General features: G+C 42.7%; 1 protein-coding gene across 9 annotated transcripts; it reads right to left on the reverse strand.

Moving 5' to 3' along the window:
• Positions 1–1252: 1252 nt before the first annotated feature.
• MTFR2 (mitochondrial fission regulator 2) lies at positions 1253–17777 on the reverse strand. 9 transcript variants are annotated; one of them, XM_043511035.1, is made up of 9 exons: positions 17618–17777; positions 16294–16441; positions 15377–15511; positions 14854–14958; positions 14495–14619; positions 11420–11640; positions 10008–10314; positions 5483–5663; positions 1253–2141 (listed from the first exon to the last, which is right to left on the reverse strand). In XM_043511035.1, the coding sequence occupies exons 2-9, from the start codon at positions 16354–16356 to the stop codon at positions 2043–2045; spliced, it is 1236 nt and encodes a 411-aa protein (XP_043366970.1). In that variant the 5' UTR covers positions 16357–16441; positions 17618–17777; the 3' UTR covers positions 1253–2042. The 9 variants fall into 9 exon arrangements, with proteins under 9 accessions (XP_043366970.1, XP_038253880.1, XP_038253883.1 ...); XM_038397952.2 differs by having other exon boundaries at positions 15410–15511; positions 17618–17769; XM_038397955.2 differs by lacking the exon at positions 17618–17777 and adding an exon at positions 17104–17540 and having other exon boundaries at positions 15410–15511.
• Between the last annotated feature and the right edge of the window lie 3986 nt (positions 17778–21763).

Here is a 21763-nt window from a genome sequence, read left to right on the forward strand (position 1 = left end):
AGGCTGTGCCACGGAAAGCCCAGCACAACATAGCAGCAGAATCCATTGGGACTATGCCTGTTCCCTGCTCGTCCTTATGTTCTACTCCTCCTCCCCCACGGCCCAAGGACATGTAGGGCAGAATGATCTTGACTGCCTCTAAGTTTCCTCCTACTGCGATGGCAGTGAGATAAAACTGGTGGTCTGCCTGCATTCTATAGTGCTTTTTCATCAAATTAATTTGTAATCTTAGTTTAGTTTAATCATAAGTTTGAGATTTTCAGTTCTTTAATTATTTTCTCTTTAAAATCTTTCCTTCTGATTGCCGTTTGGAGCTGAGGTGCCTTCCCACCTACTGGCTGAACCTAAACATTCCTGCTTTAAATTTGTCTGTCATGTGATGGACTTGTTTCTTTTCACTGATGTGCCCAGTCAGAGTCTTCTCTTTGGAAGAGAGCCACATTCTGGAATACTGCTCTGTATACTTGTCCATCTACACCAGAACACACCACTCCAAAAAAAGCAGTAGGCCAACACTCCACAAGGGAACACTGGATATTGAAAGAGTCTGACTAAGGACTCTCCCTCCCAGAGATTCCACTCCTTCAATGCCACTGTAAGTATGGACTCTACCGCAAAGGTGCCTGTTACTGGTACCAAGAAAGGGTCTGCCATGCCTTCAGTCAGACATTCTTAGTCTTCCAAACAGCTTGGCACTGGCTAAGAACTCTGTGCTAAAGACTGGTACCACTTCCACATCAAGGCAGACCAGATCTGAGCTCTGCTCTATTGGCAGCTCACAACATTGACCCTCTTCCTCAGAAATTGAAAGATCAAAGAAATGTAACATTTATGGGCCTCCTGCCTCTTCTAACAATGAACCAGAGGTCTGCTCACCCTACACAGGCTAGTAAGGCAGTTTCTGTGCTTCACCCCACTTCAAGTGGAACTAAGTCCACTTGGGCACTGAAGACTGGTACTGGCATATCTGCAAACAAAAAAAATTGAAGAACCTCTCCCATTTTATAAATACCAAGCATACCCTATTGAATTTATGACTGAAAGGTTTCCTCCCCCAATATTCTGGTAGGAGAGAGAGAGAGGGAGAGAGATTACATTTTAGATCTACTTTTCCTCTTTTTGTTGTCTATTAGAGGGCACGCTTGATTTAATAAAAAAGTTGACCAAATCTTTTAAAAACTGTGGCAACACAAGAAAAAAAAAATAAAACCCAAAATGAATTTGCAAATGATGTACAGGACACCACCACCAGTGACATAAAAGGGAAATTTATTTTATAAACTATGTACAAAACAACAAAATGTTGATCTAAAATATGAAAGCAAAGGGGAAAGACACCATAGTCAATGAACGTTTATTTCCATAATGAATTTAGATTATGCTCGTGCAAGCAGAAGTCTCTCCAGAGCCTTTTTTACCACAGAACACAAATTTTTCTCATTGCAGGCAATTAACACACAGCTCATATCTGACTTAATTAAAACAAGGCAAGTACCATCACTACATAGTAAGCAGGCCTTCTCTGTTGATCCAGAATAAGTTAAGAGATTGTTTGAACATGGAATAGTAAGTTGCTTTAGGAAGCTATAATGAAGGTCAGGGAGACATTCTACCCTCTCAATGAGGGACTATTAATATTGATTACATAGTATACACCTGCTTGACTTAAAACTTAATTTCCTGAGCTGTTAATATTTTGTTTCCACACTCCCATGTATACTTCAGCCTCCACACTGAGACACATGCAGTCTTTTTTATATGATCTGCTTCCCATTCAGAGTATCTAAAAACTTAGCTTCAGACAAGAATGTCTGAAGCTATAAAGTAATAAATGCCAATCAAGTATTTTTTATAAGCAGACAACACACTGACAAGCTTGGCTGTTGAAACACTCAAATCAAAAGAGGTAGTTTTATAAACCATAGCTCCTAGGGCATGGGAGTAGCATATCCCAGTGTACACATTTTATGAAATTATTCCAGAAGTGGTCCTGCCACTCATAAGCATGCAAGTTGTTGGGTTTTTCCACATGGTACCACCAGTTAAATGTGTACCCTTGCTTTCCCTGTTGATACCTGTGTTACTTCCTCAGTTTTTATAAGGTTGTTCTTTGAGTTTGGCTTCAAAATGGGACGGCCAACCTAAAAAAAAAAAAAATCAAAATAATCTTTAATTCTATAAAGTGTCTAAGAATACTCAACAGGGAAAGAATAAAATTTTCAGCATAAAGATACTGCAGGCTGGAAGGGCTGTTGCAGTTTCCCCCAGCCTGGGAAAAATGAAACCCATAAATGTTTTGTGAAGTTGAAACAATGTACATGAACAATCCCTTTCATATGTGTAAGTATTTACTCAAAACACAAAAGAACATTCACATTGTTAAAAACAAAAAGCTTGAAGTCCCCTGTCTAAATAAAAAGGCCTACCATTGCTTCTGTATCTGACCTAAGATATGGATAAACTCAACAACTTATTTGCCTTTTTAGCAGCAATAGACCAATGCAGCTGCGTGCCCCCTCACACACAAGCAGTTGATGGATAACCTGGCTGGACAACAGGTCTTAAAAGTTGTCAAATTGAGTTCAAACAGTCTTCCATTAATTTACTTTCACAGTTTTCCAACAATTTGACACAACCTGTTCTAGGATCAACCAGTTCTATAACTTTTGTATTTGGGATCAATCATGTTGATTACTTAATGGAAGGGATCTGCAGTATCTAAGAAATATAATGCAGATTTTGTCTGTGTAGTTCCAGTGTTTATATTATCCTACATTTTTACTGAGACGGCAACCATTGTATCTCTAATCTTGTTCAACTGTGTTTTATAAATGTAACACTTAGCTGTACAGTTGTGTAAAATGCAGACTATTTTGATATTAAATTTTCCTCATGTTCAGTGCAAATTTCAAACACACACTTTTATGGTAGAAAACAAATAAAGACAGTCTTCCTGAGAATTCTTAGCTTCACTGAGTCAACCAACCATGAATATGATGGTAGCTGCAACAGAATTTCTGATGTTCCACAACATGCTTTGGAACTGTTATTTTGAAAAATATCTGAGATTTAAAATAAGGTTGCTGAACACCAAAGGTGAGATTCTGTAATGCACCTCTAAGAGGCAATGCACAGAATTTGCATGCCAGGAGAAAGAGGGAAGTAGGAGGTAGAAGAACTACACTCACTTTAAAACACTTTTGTGCCCTCCTAATTCTGAGCTACTCCAGTGGCTAGATAGGCCCTGACATAACACACAATTTCCTACGGGCTTGGCTAAATTATGTTAGCCTTTGCAGGCTGCTGTATGGGCAGAAATATTGCTCAGAATCTGCGCATCACAACACAACCCTCCTACCTACAACACAACTCCTATTGCCAGTACTTAACAAGGGTCCTACAGTAAGGACTATGGCCATCTTCCACAGTTCCTGTGGCAGGAGAATAATGATTTTTTACACCACTGTATATGGATGGGCGTTTGTGTGTGTGTGTGTGTGTGTGTGTGTGTGTGTGTGTGTGTGTGTGTGTGTGTGTGTGTGTGTGTGTGTGTGTGTGTGTGTGTGTCTCTCTCTCTCTCTCTCTCTCTCTCTGCCCAGGATGTTAAGAATTATTATACCCAAGACATTCTCTAATCTTTCACTGTATTTTTATTTTTTGAGCAAATTACATAGGTTTGTCAGACATCTCTCTGCATTCTTGGCTTTTAAAGATGAAAAAATCAGTAATGCTAATGAACACTTTCAATACATGCTTGTAGTCATTATTAGGTCATTTCTCATTGTTTGATCAATCATCTTGTTCTAAAAGAAGTGTTGATTCTTTTAGCTCTTGTATTCTCTCTCTCACTTTGGAGCATCTAGTACAGGGGTGGGTAAACTTTTTGGACCGAGGGCCACATTGGGGTTGCAAAACTATATGGAGGGCTGGGTAGGGAAGGCTGTGCCTCCCCAAACAGCCTGGCCCCCACCCCCTACCCGCCCCCGACTGCCCCCCTCAGAATCCCTGACACATCCAACCTCCCTGCTCCTTGTCCCCTGACTGCCCCCTCCTGGGGTCCTGCCCCTGACTGCCCCCCCAGGACCCCAGCCCCTTTCCAACCCCCCCCTCCTCCCTGTCTGCCCCAACCTCTATCCAGACCCTCGACCCTTGACAGGCCCCCTGGGACTCCCACGTCCTATCCAACCCCCCCCCGCTCCCTGATTGTCCCCCTCCCAGAACCCCGACCCATCCAACCCCCCCCCCCGAACCCCTGACCTATCCAACAGCCCCCCGCTCCCTATCCCGACTGCCACCCTGGGACCCCCTACTCCCCATCCCCTTACCATGCTGGACCCAGCCACGCCGCTGCGCTGCCCGGCAAGAGCGGCGGGCCAGAGTACTGGCGGTGCACCGCGTTCAGGCTGCAGGGGAGAGGGGACAGCGGGGGAGGGGCCGGGGGCTAGCCTCCCTGGCCGGAGCTCGGGGCAGGATGTTCCTGCGGGCTGGATGTGGCCCACGGGCCCTAGTTTGCCCACCTCTGATCTAGCAGCATACATAGTAACTTAAATCAGTCCAGAAGAGTGAAGTTCTTTGCCTTGAATGTAATTGGTTATATCAAGTGTTCCTTTTGTGCTAGATAGAAGGTAGTTCTGACAGCATAAGGCAGCTACAACTTTCTTATCAAGTTCTAGACTTTGTCAAACAATTTAAAGGTGATTTTTGCCTTTTTGGGGGTGTTCAAGATTAACAGAAATTGCTCTTGAACGAAGCAGATGCTGGAAAGTTGTGAAGTAATCAAATCATCATTGCTGCTATGTTCAATTACGATACCATTGTTAAATCTCACTTGCGTGATCAGACTGATGTAATCTACTCTTCCACTTCAAGAGCAACTGTGCCACTGAATAAAATTGTCCGAAGATCTCACAGAAAAAGATTAACTGCATTTTTTTTTAAATCAGAACATGAATTTTCTCTATCTTGCCACTTGACAATGAGTATATTTAACTTTAAAAGGAACTCTGTTTTCATTACTTCAATCAAGTTAGTCACTTGATTTCTACCACTTCCTTTGATGATAGGTATGTTGAGTCACAATTTACGTTTGGTAACCAACCAGCTTTCATAATATTGGATTTCAGTTTTACACTAAGAATAAAAAACAGGCACTTGTGAAATCAACACCGAGGACTGAAAAAGTAAGAGCTAGTCAAGCTTTCCTCCAGTCACATTATCAGATGTTCTGCCCATTTTCCACAAATTTTAAGATTTTAACAAACTAAGCCGCTATCAGTTCACAGTTCCACTCTTCTCTTCAGTGTTCCATGACAGTTAATTCCATCAACAAGCCATGCCACTCACTCACTGGTTTTCCATGATTCCAGAGTCTCAAGACCACCAACATTCCCTGATAACCTAATACTCATGTGTAAGTGATGGAAAGCATGATGAGTGATTTTTGTTTGGGTTTTTTGGGAAGTCAGAGTAAATAAGAGCTCACCAGAGGGGCTTCTGGACTGGAAAATGGGGAGGTGTCACAAGATCTGTTTTCTTTGTCCAATGAATCATTGCCATTTTGATGTGCAAATTTCTGTTTTAGAGCCTGAGCTATTAGAGCTGCTGGATCCCACTGTGAACTCTGCCTTTTTCTTGTCTTAGGGAAAGGTGTACCGCCAGGTGACCTACAAAGAGCAAAGACAAACTGTGTCCATGAAAACTTAATGCTGGTCCCGGAGAGTAATTACATTATCCTAGTATGCTCTACAGTCTACACCCTAGACCACCTTCACATACCATTCAGGTTACAGAAACATAACTTAGCAAGTAATATTGCTAACTGTATTCTGAAATGGCTCACCATGACCAAACAAGAATAAAAGTAAATGTGACAATAGTAAGAAAAATCCCCTGCCTACAATCACAGCAAATACTTAAGTTGTTCATAATACCTCCGATATTATTTCCTTATTCTAGGTATTAGAATATTGTGGCAGGCCTATAAAAATAAAATTTTAAAAAGAGGTCTCATTGTACTACCAGATACTGCCATATCAAATACGGTCCGTCACAATGATCCCTTCTTGCCTTAGAATCTATGAATCTGAGAAAAAAAGTTAATTTAATGCTCCTAAAGTACTCTACTGTCCCTATTTGTTTTCAGTTAAAACATTGAATCTTCATGAGTTCTCATAAAGATCAACAAAAAGCTGAAAAGTTTCTCAAAAGACTTTACAATAATAAAGTAATATGGTCTGATGCAAGACTTCTGTAAAAAATTAAACTTGCAAATATACATGTTTATCCAGTTGACCACACAAGATCCCATTTGCAAACAAGGACACTTCAACAAAATATCCACAACGAGCAACTGGATGCTAAACTGGCACAGATGCATCAGTGGTTGGTTTTGTTCTCAAGTATGTATCTGAACTTCCACATAAGAAATACTATTAAAATATCTATTTGAAAGCCAGTCAGGTATTATTTATGAATCCAAAGCACTGAGTAAGTAAGCCCTGATTTTTCAGAGTACCTCAGCTCTGCCCACAAGTTCGTGCTCAAAGATTGTGGATACAGTTTGTAGATTTGCAAATGGAACTGAAAGTTTAATTTATAGCATGGAACTAGAAAGGGAATTTAGACATGCCTAACTTCTGGGCATCCTGCCACCCAGTGGAATTTACAGCCTCAAGTTAGGCACCTAGACTCCCCACGCATTGTATAGGAGAGTTAGATAGTAAGAAAGGGATTCTCAGAAGCCAGCAAGCTGAGCAGGGAGACGCCTAAGGTAGCCAGAAGTGAAATGCCAAGGAAAGTAATGGGGCTTTGGGCCCAGATGCACAAAGGGAATTAGGAGTCTAACTCTCATTGATCTGAGCCTCACATGCCAGAGTGATGACCAAAGGCAGGCACCAATCTCTGCTTGGGATTCTCATCGTGAACCCTCTCTTGGAGTTAGGGTTGACCTCATTCAAGAGCCTTTCTTGTGAATATCAGAGAGATTCTCTCCACCCCCCACACAGCCAAAAGGCCAGTGGTTAGGGAACTCACCTAGTATACTGGAAACCCAAGCTCGAATCCCTGCTCTGCCTGATTTGGACCAGGGACTTAACCCAGTATTGTCACATCCCAGGTGAGTACCCGAACCACTGGGAATTCTGAATCAGTCAGCCAGGCACAAAAATTCCTGACCTGCTTGCCCCTGGCTGCCTTTTGTGTGGGTTAGGTGTGCTCAGCACACACCTACCAGATTAGGCCCTCCAGGTGAGATAGATGGGGCGGGAGGGGAGAAGGGAGATGTGTGAAAATCCCACTGGGGTTAGGTGTGCAAGAAGGCTCCCAGAAGCTCAGTTGATGCAGAGCAGTGTCAGAGCTTAGGCAGTTTGAGCACACCTACCAACAGAAACTTAGGTCCTTCAGAGATTTAGGTGCCATACAGGATTAGGCAGCAACTGAGTTTTGAGAACATTAGTGGCGGTGAAGTGTTGGGCATAGGCTTCTAACTGCCTCTATAGGAGTCTAAGCACCTTTTTGAATCTGGCCCCTAGTACTTAAGTGGTGAAATCACATACTGAAGGCACGTAAAGCCTTATTAAAATCTGCTATACTATAAAATCTTCCCACAATTGTTTGTGCCAGTTATTGTGCACAATATGCTTGGTGAAATCCTGGCCCAATTGACAACACTCACTGACTTAATTGGGGCCAGGATTTCACCCTCGGTTCTTATATATACACACTAAATTGTTTACTTCAATAGTGATCTCTAAACAGACGACATTATCCTACTTCCTTAGAGTATATTTTTATTCCAGTTCAGTAAATGTGTTTATTTAGTTTCCTGTGTATCACATCTAAAAGAGCTTTTTGGCTCTGAACACAGGATATCAGTCACACAAATATTTAATAATCATAGGTTTTGTAATCACATAAGTTTAGCTTTTTGACCAAAACCATGTAAATATTAAAAATTATTTGTACCAAACTAAACGACTTGGGTCTAGGTTCAGCAAAATCTTCAGTTAACATATACACATGCATTATACATTTTTGAAGACTTCAAAGATAGAAATAGTGTATTTTGGATGTACTGTTAGTTCTCCAATATTTCCCCAAGGAGTTGTCCTTTTACTATGAACTCAAAAGTTCATTTGTTCAGATCTGTTTTCCTGCACATTTAGCTGATTTTGTAAGTGAACTCCAAATAGCCCCAATCAAAAAAAACAAACAAAACAGAAGACAAAAGATTGACTGACCTATGCAGGAGACTACAGTTTTAAATTAGAGAATGCTTTGCTTTTGTATGTAGTGTATTTTCACTTGGTACTCTAGGCAGTGAAGATACAGCACTCTTTAAGGGAAAAATTGCCTGCTCAAAATCTCTCAGGGTACATATACATGACCAAAAAACCTAAACAGCAGCAGTGTGTCAGAGCCCAGGTCAACTGGGGCAGGATTGTGGGGCTTGTGCTAAAGGGCTATAAATAGAGTAGACATTCCCACTTAGGCTGGAACCCAGGCCCTGAGACCCAGCAAGGCAAGGCAGGTGGGTCTCAGAGCCTGAGCAGGAACATCTACATTGCTATTTTTAGCCCCATAGAGCAAGTCTGAGTCACTTGACCCAGGTGTGAGATTCACTGCCCATGTGGGGAGAGGGGAATTTTGCTGTGTAGATGTACCCTTAGGAAAGTGTTAAATGACAAACTACATGCCTAACAAGCCTTGTGGATAGGGGAGAAGCAGTAGATGTGGTATACCTTGACTTTAATAAGGCTTTTGATACGGTTTTGCATGACCTTCTCAGAAACTAGGGAAATACAACCTAGATGAAGCTACTATAAAGTGAGTACATAATTGGTTGCAAAACTGTTCCCAGTGAGTAATCATCACTGGTTCACAGTCAAGCTGGAAGGGTATATGAAGTGGGGTCCCACAGGGATCAGATCTGGGTCCGGTTCTGTTCAATATCTTCATCAATGATTTAGATAATGGCATAGAGAGTACACTTAAAATTTGCAGACAATACCAAGCTGGGAGCGGATGCAAGTGCTTTGGAGGACAAGATTAAAATTCAAAATGATCTGGACAAACTAGAGAAATGATCTGAAGTAAACAGGATAAAATTCAATAAGGACAAATGCAAAATACTCCACTTGGAAAGAACAATCAGTTGCATATATACAAAATGGAAAATGACTACCTAAGGAGGAATACTACAGAAAGGGATCTGGAGGTCAGAATGGATCACAAACTAAATATGAGTCAACAATGTAACACTGTTGCAAAAAAAAGCAAACATTATTCCAGGATATATTAGCAGGAGTGCTGTAAGCAGATGAAAAGTAATTCTTTCACTCTACTCTGTGCTGATTAGGCCTCAACTGGAGTAGTGTGTTCTGTTCTGGGCACCACATTTCAGGAAAGATGTGGACAAATTGGAGAAACCAGAGAAGAGCACTAAAAATGATTAAGGGTCTGGAAAACATAACTTATGAGGAAAGATTGGGAAAAAAATGGGTTTGTTAGTCTGGAGAAAAGAAGGCAGAAAGGGACTAGGATAACAGTTTTCAAGTACATAAAAAGTTGTTACAAGGAGAAGGGAGAAAAATTGTTCTCCTTAATCTCTGAGGATAGGATAAGAAGCAATAGGATTAAATTGCAGCAAGGGCAGTTTACACTGGACATTAGGAAAAAATTCCTGTCAGGATAGTTAAGCACTGGAATAAACTGCCTAGGGAGGTTGTGGAATCTCTGTCATTGGAGATTTTTAAGAGTAGGTTAGACAAATACCTGTCAGGGATAATCAGATAATACTTAGCCCTGCCTTGAGTGCAGGGAACTGGACTAGAAAGACCTCTCAAGGACCCTTTCAGTCCTGCGATTTATGATTCGATCACCTCAGGCAGTTGTCAGGAGCACCTATCCATTAAACAGGTTTTCACCCCAGCATTATCTGCTGCTCCCCAAATACTGTAGTGTTGTGTATTTAAGAGTAAACCAAAAATATACCATTTAAATCAACTTACTTCTCAATAGTTCGCAGTCGAATTTTGTTTATATCCTTCAAAACATCCATCATACTAAGAACACCCTGGGTCTTCTGGTGTTCACCTTTGTCAATAGTTGTTGAGTTGGTCTTACTTGCAGTACGACGTTGTTTAATAAGTTCAATTGCTGAATTACTGGCATCAAAGCCAGATGGTGCTATGGAGGGAAGTGGGGGAGGTGGAGGAATTACAAAGTGATCTGATGCGGTGAACAATGGAGTAGAAGTCATTGCTGGCACTGGGAAAGAACCACTTGGAATGCCAAATGAATTCAAGACATCTGAACCTATCAAAGAAAATAAGTAGTAGTATTTTTTTAATTCAGAGAATGAGTTACTAAGATTTGAAATTTTGAGAAGATCAAGCCAAGTCCAGGGTGTCTGAGTTATATTGCAAGATCCTAATCTGGGAAGGACTGTTTTTTCTTAAAATGTCAAACACCTAGCACAACATGGTGCTACCAGAAATAATTAGATAAAAAGAACTGTTAAGCGAAAGTTATTTAGGTTTCAAAATCAAGCACTCAAAACTTAGGAAATGCCAGATTTAGGATGTCTATGCAACCTTAATTCTGTCCATTTGTATATCCAGCCTGTGCACTGAATGAGGCAGGGGTCCTGTTGGAAAAAAACCTAAATGTGACCATGTAATTAAAAACAATATCATAATGCACACAAACAAGTCTCAACAAGTCTCTCCCTCCACCCACACAATTCTCATTGATACAGTAGCTCCTAGGCATACCCAGTGCAGAGCGTGCTGCTCGAGACACGGGTCCAGCTCTTTAGAATGTTTTGTTCAATTGTTTTGGCAGCATACCTAAAATTTTATTAAATACAAAGGTAATGGTAATTAACAGTTTATAACTCAGCTAAACCTATACAAAATTCCACAAGACCAAGAAAACCCTCTAGTCCAAGGGCTTTTCCCCTGACACATTATAAAAGACTTGCTACAAACAATTTAGATGTTAGAGCAAAAAAGATCAGAAGAATCTTTTATAATGCAAAGTGTTAGGCAGGCTAAATATAGGGTTGCTCCTTGCTCACCCTTATAATATAAAGGGTGAGGCTATCGAATTGGTGGCCCAGGCACTCTCTGATGTGACAGTGCAGAATGATACACACTATTGTGGGCTTCACCAGAAAAAAAGATGATTTAAATCAACTCTAACTTGAAGGTGATGAACTGTCCAGAATGTGAAGAGTGAAAAAAATTAATTTATAAATATAAGAAATAGAAACAGACAAAAACAATCCTGCATTCAAAATACTTTTCACTTAATTCACATAAATTTAGATAAAAAGTAAATCACGGGATAAGTAGTACGGGCATAAAACAAAGGAAAGCTCAAAGTTTAAAGACTGTAGTTTAAACAAAAACAAGCTTACCTGATTGATTACTATTTCTTGATCCTTGCACTGCAACAATTGCAGCAATTTGGGCACGAAGAAGAGTTAACTCATTTTCAAGTGCAGAAATTTTTTTAATTGCTTCTTCATTCACAAGATTTTCTTTTTCTGCTCTACTTTTTAGAACAGTTGGCAAGGAAACTATAGCTGGAGATACATCATGATCAACTGTAATTATTTCCTTTCCCCTTGATTCAGCCCTAAAAAATTAAAATATAAAACTTTTAAAAGTTTCAACTGAATAGCAACAGTTTCATGCCACCCACAGGGAAAAGGATTAGATTAAAAATGCATTTTTTAAGTTACAAGAAATTGAAGGTATGAAACACCATTGACAATGAGATTAGTCTTTAATGTTTCAGAACTTCATCTCTTTCACAAGACATTTTGCATTACATTGTTCTTTAAGCACTAAATGTTGCATTTTTAAGTATTAAATTTTTTTTTAAAAGGTTATTAAGAAAAACCCCTTGAAAATGCACTTTTTAGAATACTTCGGCAATTTACTCAGGAGCAAAGATTGACCATTACACAATGGTTATGCTGAATGATTGGGTTGTAAAAAGAGGTAACAAAGAGCACTTTCTGCCTAGAGACAATCATGAAGAGGGCAGCTATAAATTTAGATGCATGGACAAAGAAGTGAAATGGGTGTAGAAGGTGATGAGACACACCCAGCTATGACACCCAAGAGTGTTAGTAGTCCCAGAAGCAGCATGTGGGTTCAGGGATAAGACAGCTGCACTGCGGGGAATACTAGACACACATTGTAGCCCTTATGGCAGATAACTAGAAAACATTAAATGGGTATAAACTGATAGTGTGTCACCTGCTTGAGTAGAGAGCCTGAAACAAAACTTAAAACAGTGTCACCTGCTTCATTCATCTCAATCATAGCCCAGGGGGTTTTCCAGCCAAGGAATTTTGCATTTTTCCCAAGATGCCATGGGATTCATCATTTTGCTTTAGGCAGGCATGTAACATTTGTTAGTCTCTAAGGTGCCACAAGTACTCCTTTTCTTTTTGCGAATACAGACTAACACGGGTGCTACTCTGAAACCTGAATTTTGTCTTCTGTCTCCCTGCGCTACCAGGGCCTACCCACAGTTTCCTCTTGCTCTCCAGATTACCCCACAAAGAGAAGTCAATTTGGATTACAATGCATGCTCCCTTCAAGTATTCCATGGACCTAAAGCTGGAGTTCATCTTGTAGTTAGAATGGGGAAACTATAAGTGTAGGCTTATGAATGAGGCAGCCTGGATAATAACACAGTCAAGACCCAAGAAACTGGGGAGATAAACCACTACAGCTGGCTACAAGCTCCTCTTTTCTTTGGCAATCAGGTCCCATCTATTGCATAGTATATATAGCCCTGTGTATAGCAGTCCTAGAAAGTCATATGATCCCCTATTGAGACATTTCTAATAACTAAAGTGCCAGATCATAAAAATTATTCTCTTTTTGTGCAATTCTCTCAGTTTTTGTACTATAGCAGCAACGTGACATCACTAACAGCTTAAGTATCGTGATAAGAAGAGAGACAAGTATTGCAATATTCCTTCTAACCCAAAAAAAGCAAAACGTACCAGCCAATTCTGATCTCCCTACTTCTTTTGTAGTTTCACACCAACAAACAAGATCAGAAGACAACAAACCCATGCAATATAAAAACTAGATTTCCAATATCCAATAAAAATACCAAATGTTAACTGAACTGTGGGTTAGTCCTCTGAGCACACTAAGCAGCATAAACAACCAAGTTCTAGCTCTGAAATATCCACTTCCTCTGTGACTTTGGGTAAAAGTCATTTAAAAGGGACATACATTGTCAACTTTGTGTCTGGTTTTTTTTTTTTGTTAAAAATAACTTCGCGTGCTATGCCTGTCCAAGTTCCCCAACAATATGTTATTTTACAATTTACATTTTCCTATTTTATTAATTATATTCCCTTCGTACTGCATGAAAGCAGAAAAAATTAAATGAAAGAAGAAATGGTGACACAGCCTACACCCAAGGCAAACAAACTTTTAAAATATGTAAAACTTTTCTTTCAATTATGGTATTCTTAGAGCAGGGGAGGGCAAACTTTTTGGCCTGAGGGCCTCATCCAACCACCCCTGTTCCCCGACAGCCCCTCCGGGACCCCTGCCCCATCCAACCACCCCTGTTCCCTGACAGCCCCTCCGGGACCCCTGCCCCATCTAACCACCCCTTCTCTCTGTCCCCTGATTGCCCCCGGAAATCCTGCCCGACTGCCCCCACACCACCCCATCCAACCCCCTCCCCTCTCCTTCCTGACTGCCCCCATTCAACCCCCGTTCCCCGCCCTCTGACTGCCCTGACCCCTATCCACCTCCCCACACCTCCTGACCACCACCCCAAACTCCCCTGCTCTCTATCCAACCCGCCCTGCTCCCTCCCCCCTTACTATAGAGCACAGTGAGCTGAGGCTGCGGGGGAGGGCCCGGGGACGAGGCTCCTGGGCCGGGGGCTCAGGGGTCAGGCAGGAGGGTCCTGCAGGCTGAATGCGGCCCACAGGCTGTAGTTTGCCCACCTCTGTCTTAGAGGTTTACTTGTAACAGTAGTGGGTAACAATTTAACAAAAGTGATTTTGAGTTAACAGGGACCCTTTAATATTTCTGCCCCAATGTTCTCATCTGCAAAAAGGGGATAGAGTTTATTACCCAACAATAAAAGGTTAGAGGTGATAATCTCATGGAGAGTGTTAGGATTAGATTCCACCAATATTAACCCCACCCCCAAAGGCTTTGTGAATGAAAGCACTATGTGCAAGTGCCAGCAACTTTCTTGGTAATGTACAACAACAACAGGGAGGAAGGAGCTCAAAGTCTGGGAATCCTCCAATCTATGTGTATGCTATATAATATTAGCTAAAATGTAGGCAAGACTTGCTGGAAAAAAAAATCTTGAGGAAGAGGTAACTTTTAAAGTGTCAATTTTGCTAGGGCCCAGAAAGCTTTAGACAATTGCCAGTATCGTAGGCTACAGGACCTGAGTCATTCCTACCAAAATAAACAGAGCCTTTACTTGCCTAAATCTAGCAAAAGTTTCTCCCTCATCATTTACCACCCTCAGAATATCACCAAGAGATGGAACTACAGAGCTTGGAGTTGTACTTTGTTCATCATAATCCAAAGAACTCAGGTCTTGGACCATCTAAAAAGAAAGCAAGAAAAAAGTCAGGCCTCTGCAAAGTCAAGAATTTGGGTTTAACAAAACTTCCTCAGATAAGAGGGACTCGGTATTAGATAAGTGAAAGACACTGAACAGAAAAGATGCAGTATTACCATAGTCATGAAAAATAAAAAGATTCGGAAAGCCATTGTTAAATTTAACATGAGACTTCTTGTTTAAATAATGAAATCTTAAGAGTAGCAATAACCCACTCACCTGAAAGTGAGGTCTTGGACAAGGTTCTAAAGAAAGAACTGTCCCAACTCTACGAACAATGCTTCGAGTAGATCCATATTCCTTACTTTGCCAAGCTGATATAATCTATAAAGATAAACAAAAGAAATCTGGGTTTTTAACTCAAGGATACAAAAAATTATGTTTTTCAAAATCATTAAGAGATCATACCATATGTGACCTGACAGTTACATACTTAGATTGGTCTACAAAAATGTTCGCTATCCTAATAGAGCGAGGGTTCAGAAATGGCCTCAGGAGGATTTCTCTTCCTGGATCAGTTTTCAAGTTTCTGGGATGTATGTGGAGATGTGCCAGGACACTCTACATGAAGATCAATAGAGGATGAAACTAACTATACCTCCTAGACTGGAGGGTATCTAGAAGGTTGGTTGAGAACAAAGGCTCGACCCAGAACAAATGAGTCAATGTAGCCTGTATCTGGATACACAAACCACTGCAAGCAAAAATGATTGGGGAAATCACACAAAAAGATTTAAGATACCTTCACCTGACATTTCCTTATGAGAGCATATACCTGAAGAAAGTGCCTTCTTGAGAAGGGGGTTGAAGGAAGACATGTTTCAATCATACGGCCAACACTGCTATGGTCTATATGAGCTTCCCACCTTGTTATGAACTGCCAAAAAAAAAAAAAAAAAGTTACTGTCAAACCAGAGAACTTTAAACAAAACAAAGTTTAGTCAGTGTAACCTTGTCTACACTAGCACTTTTCCTACAGTTGGTCTAGCACTAGTGCAGTTCCACCAGTAGCAACAGTGGTGTAGAACAAGTGGTGGCATTTTTACTACCACATTAAATTTGTACATAGATATGAGAAATGCTGAGCAGATGTAAGTTCTTTGGAGGTTAAAACTTGTGGCGCTACAATTAGTGCTGGACATTTTCAATCTAGTACACATCAAAAAGAGTTGCATAACCGTCTGACACATTAGGTTTTCTAAGCATTATGGTCCTGATCCACAGATGGTGAGGCCCTGTAATTTCTATTGAAATCCATAAAAACTGTATGTGCACAGTACCTCCCAAGATCAGGGTCTATAAAACATTGAATTAATTGCTATTTGGAAGTCTTACGTGCAAGTTAATAGATGAAGGCAAAATGTAACAAAGAAAATCATCAGATGGGCCTTTCGGCTTGTCTACAAAAGGAAGTTTACCAGAATGATTATACCACTACAGTGAAATGTCCACACAGGGTTAGTGGTATGTGTATAAATTATGCAGTAACCCCAAGCACATACAACCCCTTACTGCAGCACACATCTTTCATTCACTACCTGCACACACTGACAGAAATCTCCTAACACAACACACGCACTCACCTACCTTCATTCATGCTTATCATACATCCATGAACTTGAGCAGCAAACCAAGAGATCACTAGTAATATCAGTTTACCTGATCAGCTGGTACACCAAAGTATTCTAGCAGTTGCCTTATGAGATTCAGCAGTAGAGCCATTTACAGAAGTCTGACAATTCAAAAGCTGGTTGTAAACATTAGTTTCACATATATCCCAGAAGAGTTCAGGTTACCCTTTCTACAGCTGCAAATAGAAGAGCATCACTTCAAGACAAAAGACAAACTCCTGCTCAAACTTCTCCACACACTAAGGGTTCACTTCTATCGCCATTGACCACAGCGAGAACAGATTCAAGCTCCAAGGCAGCTGAGAAGCCAGAACATCAAATGCTAGACCCCTACATATGCTGTCATCACTTGAGACCCACTGATCTTAGTCCTGGATCTTGTTTTAAAATCAGCAGTATTTGAAAAATAAAGAACATTCTATTGCTTTAGATGCCATTGGAGGACCTCTCTCTTCTAATGATTTATCAACTTTTTTTGTTTTTGTTTTACGAAATGGGAAATATTGGTTGTGGAAAAGCTACTCAGAAGTGCCGTGAAACGTGGTTACTTCTACTGCATCCATAAAAGCCCCCCCCCCCCGTTTGTTTACTAGCGAAGAACAAAAAGAAAAAGGAGTCCTTGTGGCACCTTAGAGACTAACACATTTATTAGAGCAGAAGCTTTCGTGAGCTACAGCTCACTTCATCGGATGCATTAGCTGTAGCTCACGAAAGCTTCTGCTCTAATAAATGTGTTAGTCTCTAAGGTGCCACAAGTCCTCCAGTTCTTTTTGCGAATACAGACTAACACGGCTGCTGCTCTGAAACCTGCCATTAGCGAAGAAGAGGAAGCGCTCACGCCTTTATTCTGGCCGGAGGCGTTTTGAAGCCTTGTGAATGAGGTACCCCAATAGATCCCCAACTGGCAACACGACAGCTCCGCCACACGAGGGCCTCCGCCCCTGGGTGGTCAGGTCGCGCTGTAGGCCCGCACAGACCCCCCCCCCCCCCACGCCGGTGCCTGGGGCCAGGCGGGGTGAACTAGGCCGGCTGTCAGAACGGGCTGCAAGGCTTGGGGCCCGGCTTGGAGCCGGGGCCGCCCAACCAAGGCTTGAGAGAGGAGCGGCGGGCGAGCGGGCGGCCGTCAGCGCGGCCACACAGCCTAGGGCGGGGTCCCCGCTCCAGGCAGCCGCGCCCATCAGCTCTGACCCAGGGACCCTAAATAACCCCCAACCCAGCGAAACGCGTCCCGCCTTCCCCCAGCGCCGCCGCCGCCGCCGCCGCCACGTCCCCTTCAACGGTTACAGCGCGCGCCCCCGCGAGCAGGCTTGACGCGTGACGCGACGCGTGCGACCCCCTTCCCTTCTACTCACCCCGCGCTCCCTCCCGGCCTCAAGCGGGCCTTCCCGGGCCGCCGCCCCTTCCTCCCCCCGGCGCTACGCCGCGGCGAAATCAAATCAAAACTAGCGCCTCGCAAAGCCGATTGGGTAGAGCGGATGGGGGCGTGACGCACAAATCGACCCCCCCCCCACGGACTAGGGGCGTGGCAGAAAGCGAGGATTCGACGGCTGAACCAATAGGAAGGCGCGGGGGGGGGGGAAGGAAGCGGGGGCTGGGCGCTCCTCTGCGTCCGCCGAACCCGACACGTTCTTCCTCTGGGTGGGAAGCGGCTCCTGCGCCCGCCCCGCTGCCACGGGTCAGGTTCCGCCGCGCTCAGCGAGCCTGCCCTGGCAGCCCCTGCTCGCCGCGGGACGGTGTCCGGGAGCGGCGGCCCTAGGGGCTGTCGGCGGGGGGGGGGGGGAGTTGTCAAGCACAAAATCAGGAACCTGGCACGTGCGTGTGTGAGCCATTTTCGGCCCACCTGTATTAAAAGGGGAGCGGGAACTTAATCCCGTCCGTCCGGAATGCCAGAGTGACAAGTCACCTTACTGGAGCTGGCATTTAAATGCTTAACTTCTGCGGTTTGCTTTGTGCATTTCCTGGCACTTCGTGCATAGAAAAGTTCAGCGTTTCTTTTGTATAGTCAGACTCCCCGGTTCCTGGCGTGTGAGCACTTCATACAGCAGCCCAGGAGAGAAAAACATAATCACGTCATTGGCTTAAGAAACAACCAATCTTGGGAGAAAGGATGAGTGAGGCAGGGGTTTGGCGTTGGGCAGTACCTGAAACTACTTTTATCTCATTTCGAAAAACTAACTAACTTTCAAATTGATGTCTCTTTGAGTTCATACGAGTGAGGGTGGGGGAAAGGAGTAGGATCCCTTCTTCCTGTCCTCTACAATCCCAGAAATAATAATCTTTGTGTGTCTAGCTCTATGAAGTAAATTGAAAGAAGTTGGCTTACCAAATCTCATACAATTCCATACCCACACTTTTCTTTTCTAAAGGCATGTTGCCAATTGTACAATGTATGATCCATTCAGCAACTGGATCTGTTAATTGGAAGCAGGGTTCTTTGTGAGCAGATCCATTTGCAAAATCAAGACAGTAGGTTGCAAAAGTGACTGACTCCCAAAAACCCCTACTCAATTTAAGGTGACCAGATGTCCCGATTTTACAATCCAGATATTTGGGGCTGTTTTATATAGGCACCTATTATCTTCCTACCCCCTGTTCTGATTTTTCACACTTGCTGTCTGGTCACCCTGACTCAGCTACTACCTATTCCAGCATAGGCTCCAGTCCCAAATGGATCATTAATACAAACATCTATTACTACTGTGCCCTACCCAGCTAAAAAGCATGGCCTTTAATAGGTTTTTGGTCATTGGCACCTGCTCAGAGTAAAATGCACTGAACAAAAGAACTGCAGTTTTCCCCCATTTTACCATGCAGACTCCCTTTCCAGTTAAGGCTAAGTCAGTGGTCCCCAATGCGGTGCCTGTGGATAACATGGTGCCCACCGGGGCATTTTTGTGCCCCCGCAGGACACATGCCCGCATTTCGGCAGCGCAGTGTCCGGTGCCCACCAGAGTCTTCTGCAAATAGCAAAAGGTTGGGGACCACTGGGCTAAGTGGACCAGTCCCTTTGAATATTCCTTTATTAAAAACAGAGCCAGAATGGTGAGTATTGATTTTTTTTTGTCATGCTCTATCACACTAATGAAATTTTTCAGTTCCTAAATCTAGATTATGGTAACTGCTTCACAGTACATAACAAGCAAGAACATCTTAAGTGTGTATTAGGAGAGTTTTTTATATCTATTACATACTTGTCAAAAAACATTAGGAACTGTCTCTTTTGTTTGCAGTGGTAGGTGACATTTTGATTTATTTCCATTACAATGGAGGCAGCGTAACACCCTAGTCTCTTTTCGTAGCTACAGCAGTACAAGAATGGACACTTGTAGGATTTAGTTGGGGTTGCCCTACTCAATCCCACACAACAGAGAAGAAATTATGAAAGAAAAAGGATGCCTTTCTGGCCTCATCATGTTCCTGGGCCATACAAACATACAAGTTCTGCATTTAGCTCTTCAGGTAATTGCTTTCTTTGTAAAAATTCCAACTTTGTATATTCAGTTACAACAGGGGTGGGCAAACTTTTTAGCCTGAGGGCCACACTGGGGTGCGAAACTTTATGGAGGACCAGTAGGGAAAGCTGTGCCTCCCCAAACGGCCTGACCCCAGGCCCCTATCCGACTCCTCCCACTTCCTGCCCCATCTAACTCCCCATGCTCCTTGTCCCCTGATGGCCCCCTCCCAGGACCCCCTCCCCCAACCACCCCCCAAGACCTCATCCCCTATCCAAACCCCCTTTGCTCCCTGTCCCGACTGCTCTACCCACACCCCCTAACTGCCCCCCCGGGACTCCACCTCCCCATCCAACTGCTCCGTCTCCTGACTGCCACCCAGGACCCCCTGAGGCCCCGGCCCCCTTACCATGCCTCTCAGAGCAGCATGTCTGGCAGCTGCGCCGCTTGGCCAGAGCCAGACATGCTGCCGCGCTGCCCTGCATGAGTGCACAGCCTGCTGCCCACACAGCAGTATAGCTGTGGGGGAGGGGGACCAGCAGGGGAGGGGCTGGGGGCTAGCCTCCCCAGCTGGGAGCTCAGGGGCCAGGCAGAACAATCCAGTAGGCCGGCTGTGGCCCGTGGGCTGTAGTTTGCCCACCTCTGAGTTATAATCAAATGACAATCAGCTGAATTTCTTGATGAATATTAACTTCACAATAAAAGAGTTAATTGACAGGTTTCAGAGTAGCCACCCTGTTAGTCTGTATTCGCAAAAAGAAAAGGAGTACTGGTGGCATCTTAGAGACTAACAAATTTGTTAGTCTCTAAGGTGCCACCGGTACTCCTTTTCTTTTTGCGAATACAGACTAACACGGTAGCTACTCTGAAACCAATCAAATGACAGTATTTAGTGAATTGGTAGCTGAACACTTACTGCTGTAATTTTCCCTGTCTTAGTTTAAAAGATAGTAGCAGAATTGTTGCTGTGGAAGTCTAGTATGTTTAGGGGAGGTGCTTTATTTTTCCGAGACGCAAATAAATGAATCTGTATTAATCTGTAAAAAATGCTTGCTCCATGTTTTAGGATGGAGCATGCTATGTATTTTTTTCAGATCTGTAGTCATTTTAGGGGTCACACTAAGTAAACATGTCATACAATTTTAATGTCACTTTAAAAAAAAAAAAAGTCAGCTATTCACCAAAACAGATAATCCACAGCTAATTAAAACTGGCGTTAGCTGTTACTAGATGTTGGTTTTTGATGAAGACAGTATGTTTTTGCTGAGATTGTGTGCATCATTGATGGTACTACAGCATGTAACTTATGTACCACTAGGTGAAAATATTCTTCATTCCTAGTGCAGTCCTTTCAATGCTCACTTATTTCCTTACCATACTACCTTTCTCCTTCCAATTATGTGTCCGATGGAGCAATGCGTAGCACCTGCTGCCACCAATGTTACTTGGAGAGTATAACCTAGAAACAGTTTCCTAGTTATGGCTTTGAGAAGATGTGGAAGGTTGTATAGGAAGAATCACTTGTTTGAGAACTTCTCAGCTTTCTTAGTGATTTCTGAGGCCATATAACACTTTGTTTTCTTAGACAGGATTAATCCCCTTTAATTTGTGATGCATAATGAAGATCTTGGATGAGAGATGAAATATTCTTGGCACGAGCACATAAATTGCCTTTTTAAAATCTTACAGGTTTAAGTGTATTCAGGAGCTCAGCAAGGAGGCTTCAATTTTGTGGGGTTTGTTTTGATCTGGTGTTCTAACAAGAATGTAATAAGGAACTTATACTTCTGAAAGACAGCAACTGGAGGTAGTCTCCATATTAGGCTTATATGCTTCATTTTCATCATCTTGTTTCTCATTTTATAGTCTTTCATCTTTATTTGTGTATGGAAGAAGTGGGGTAGGGGAACAAATCAACCACTAGTCCCTGGGGCTGATTTTGAAGTCCATGTTCTCATACCTATTGCAGTATATATTAGGTCAATGATTCTGCCAGCCTATCATTCAAACTTGGGTCTAGATGAGGCAGGTCTCTTTCTTCTGCAC

This window comes from Dermochelys coriacea, chromosome 3 (genome assembly GCF_009764565.3).
Source record: "Dermochelys coriacea isolate rDerCor1 chromosome 3, rDerCor1.pri.v4, whole genome shotgun sequence".
Classification (NCBI taxonomy): domain Eukaryota; kingdom Metazoa; phylum Chordata; order Testudines; family Dermochelyidae; genus Dermochelys; species Dermochelys coriacea.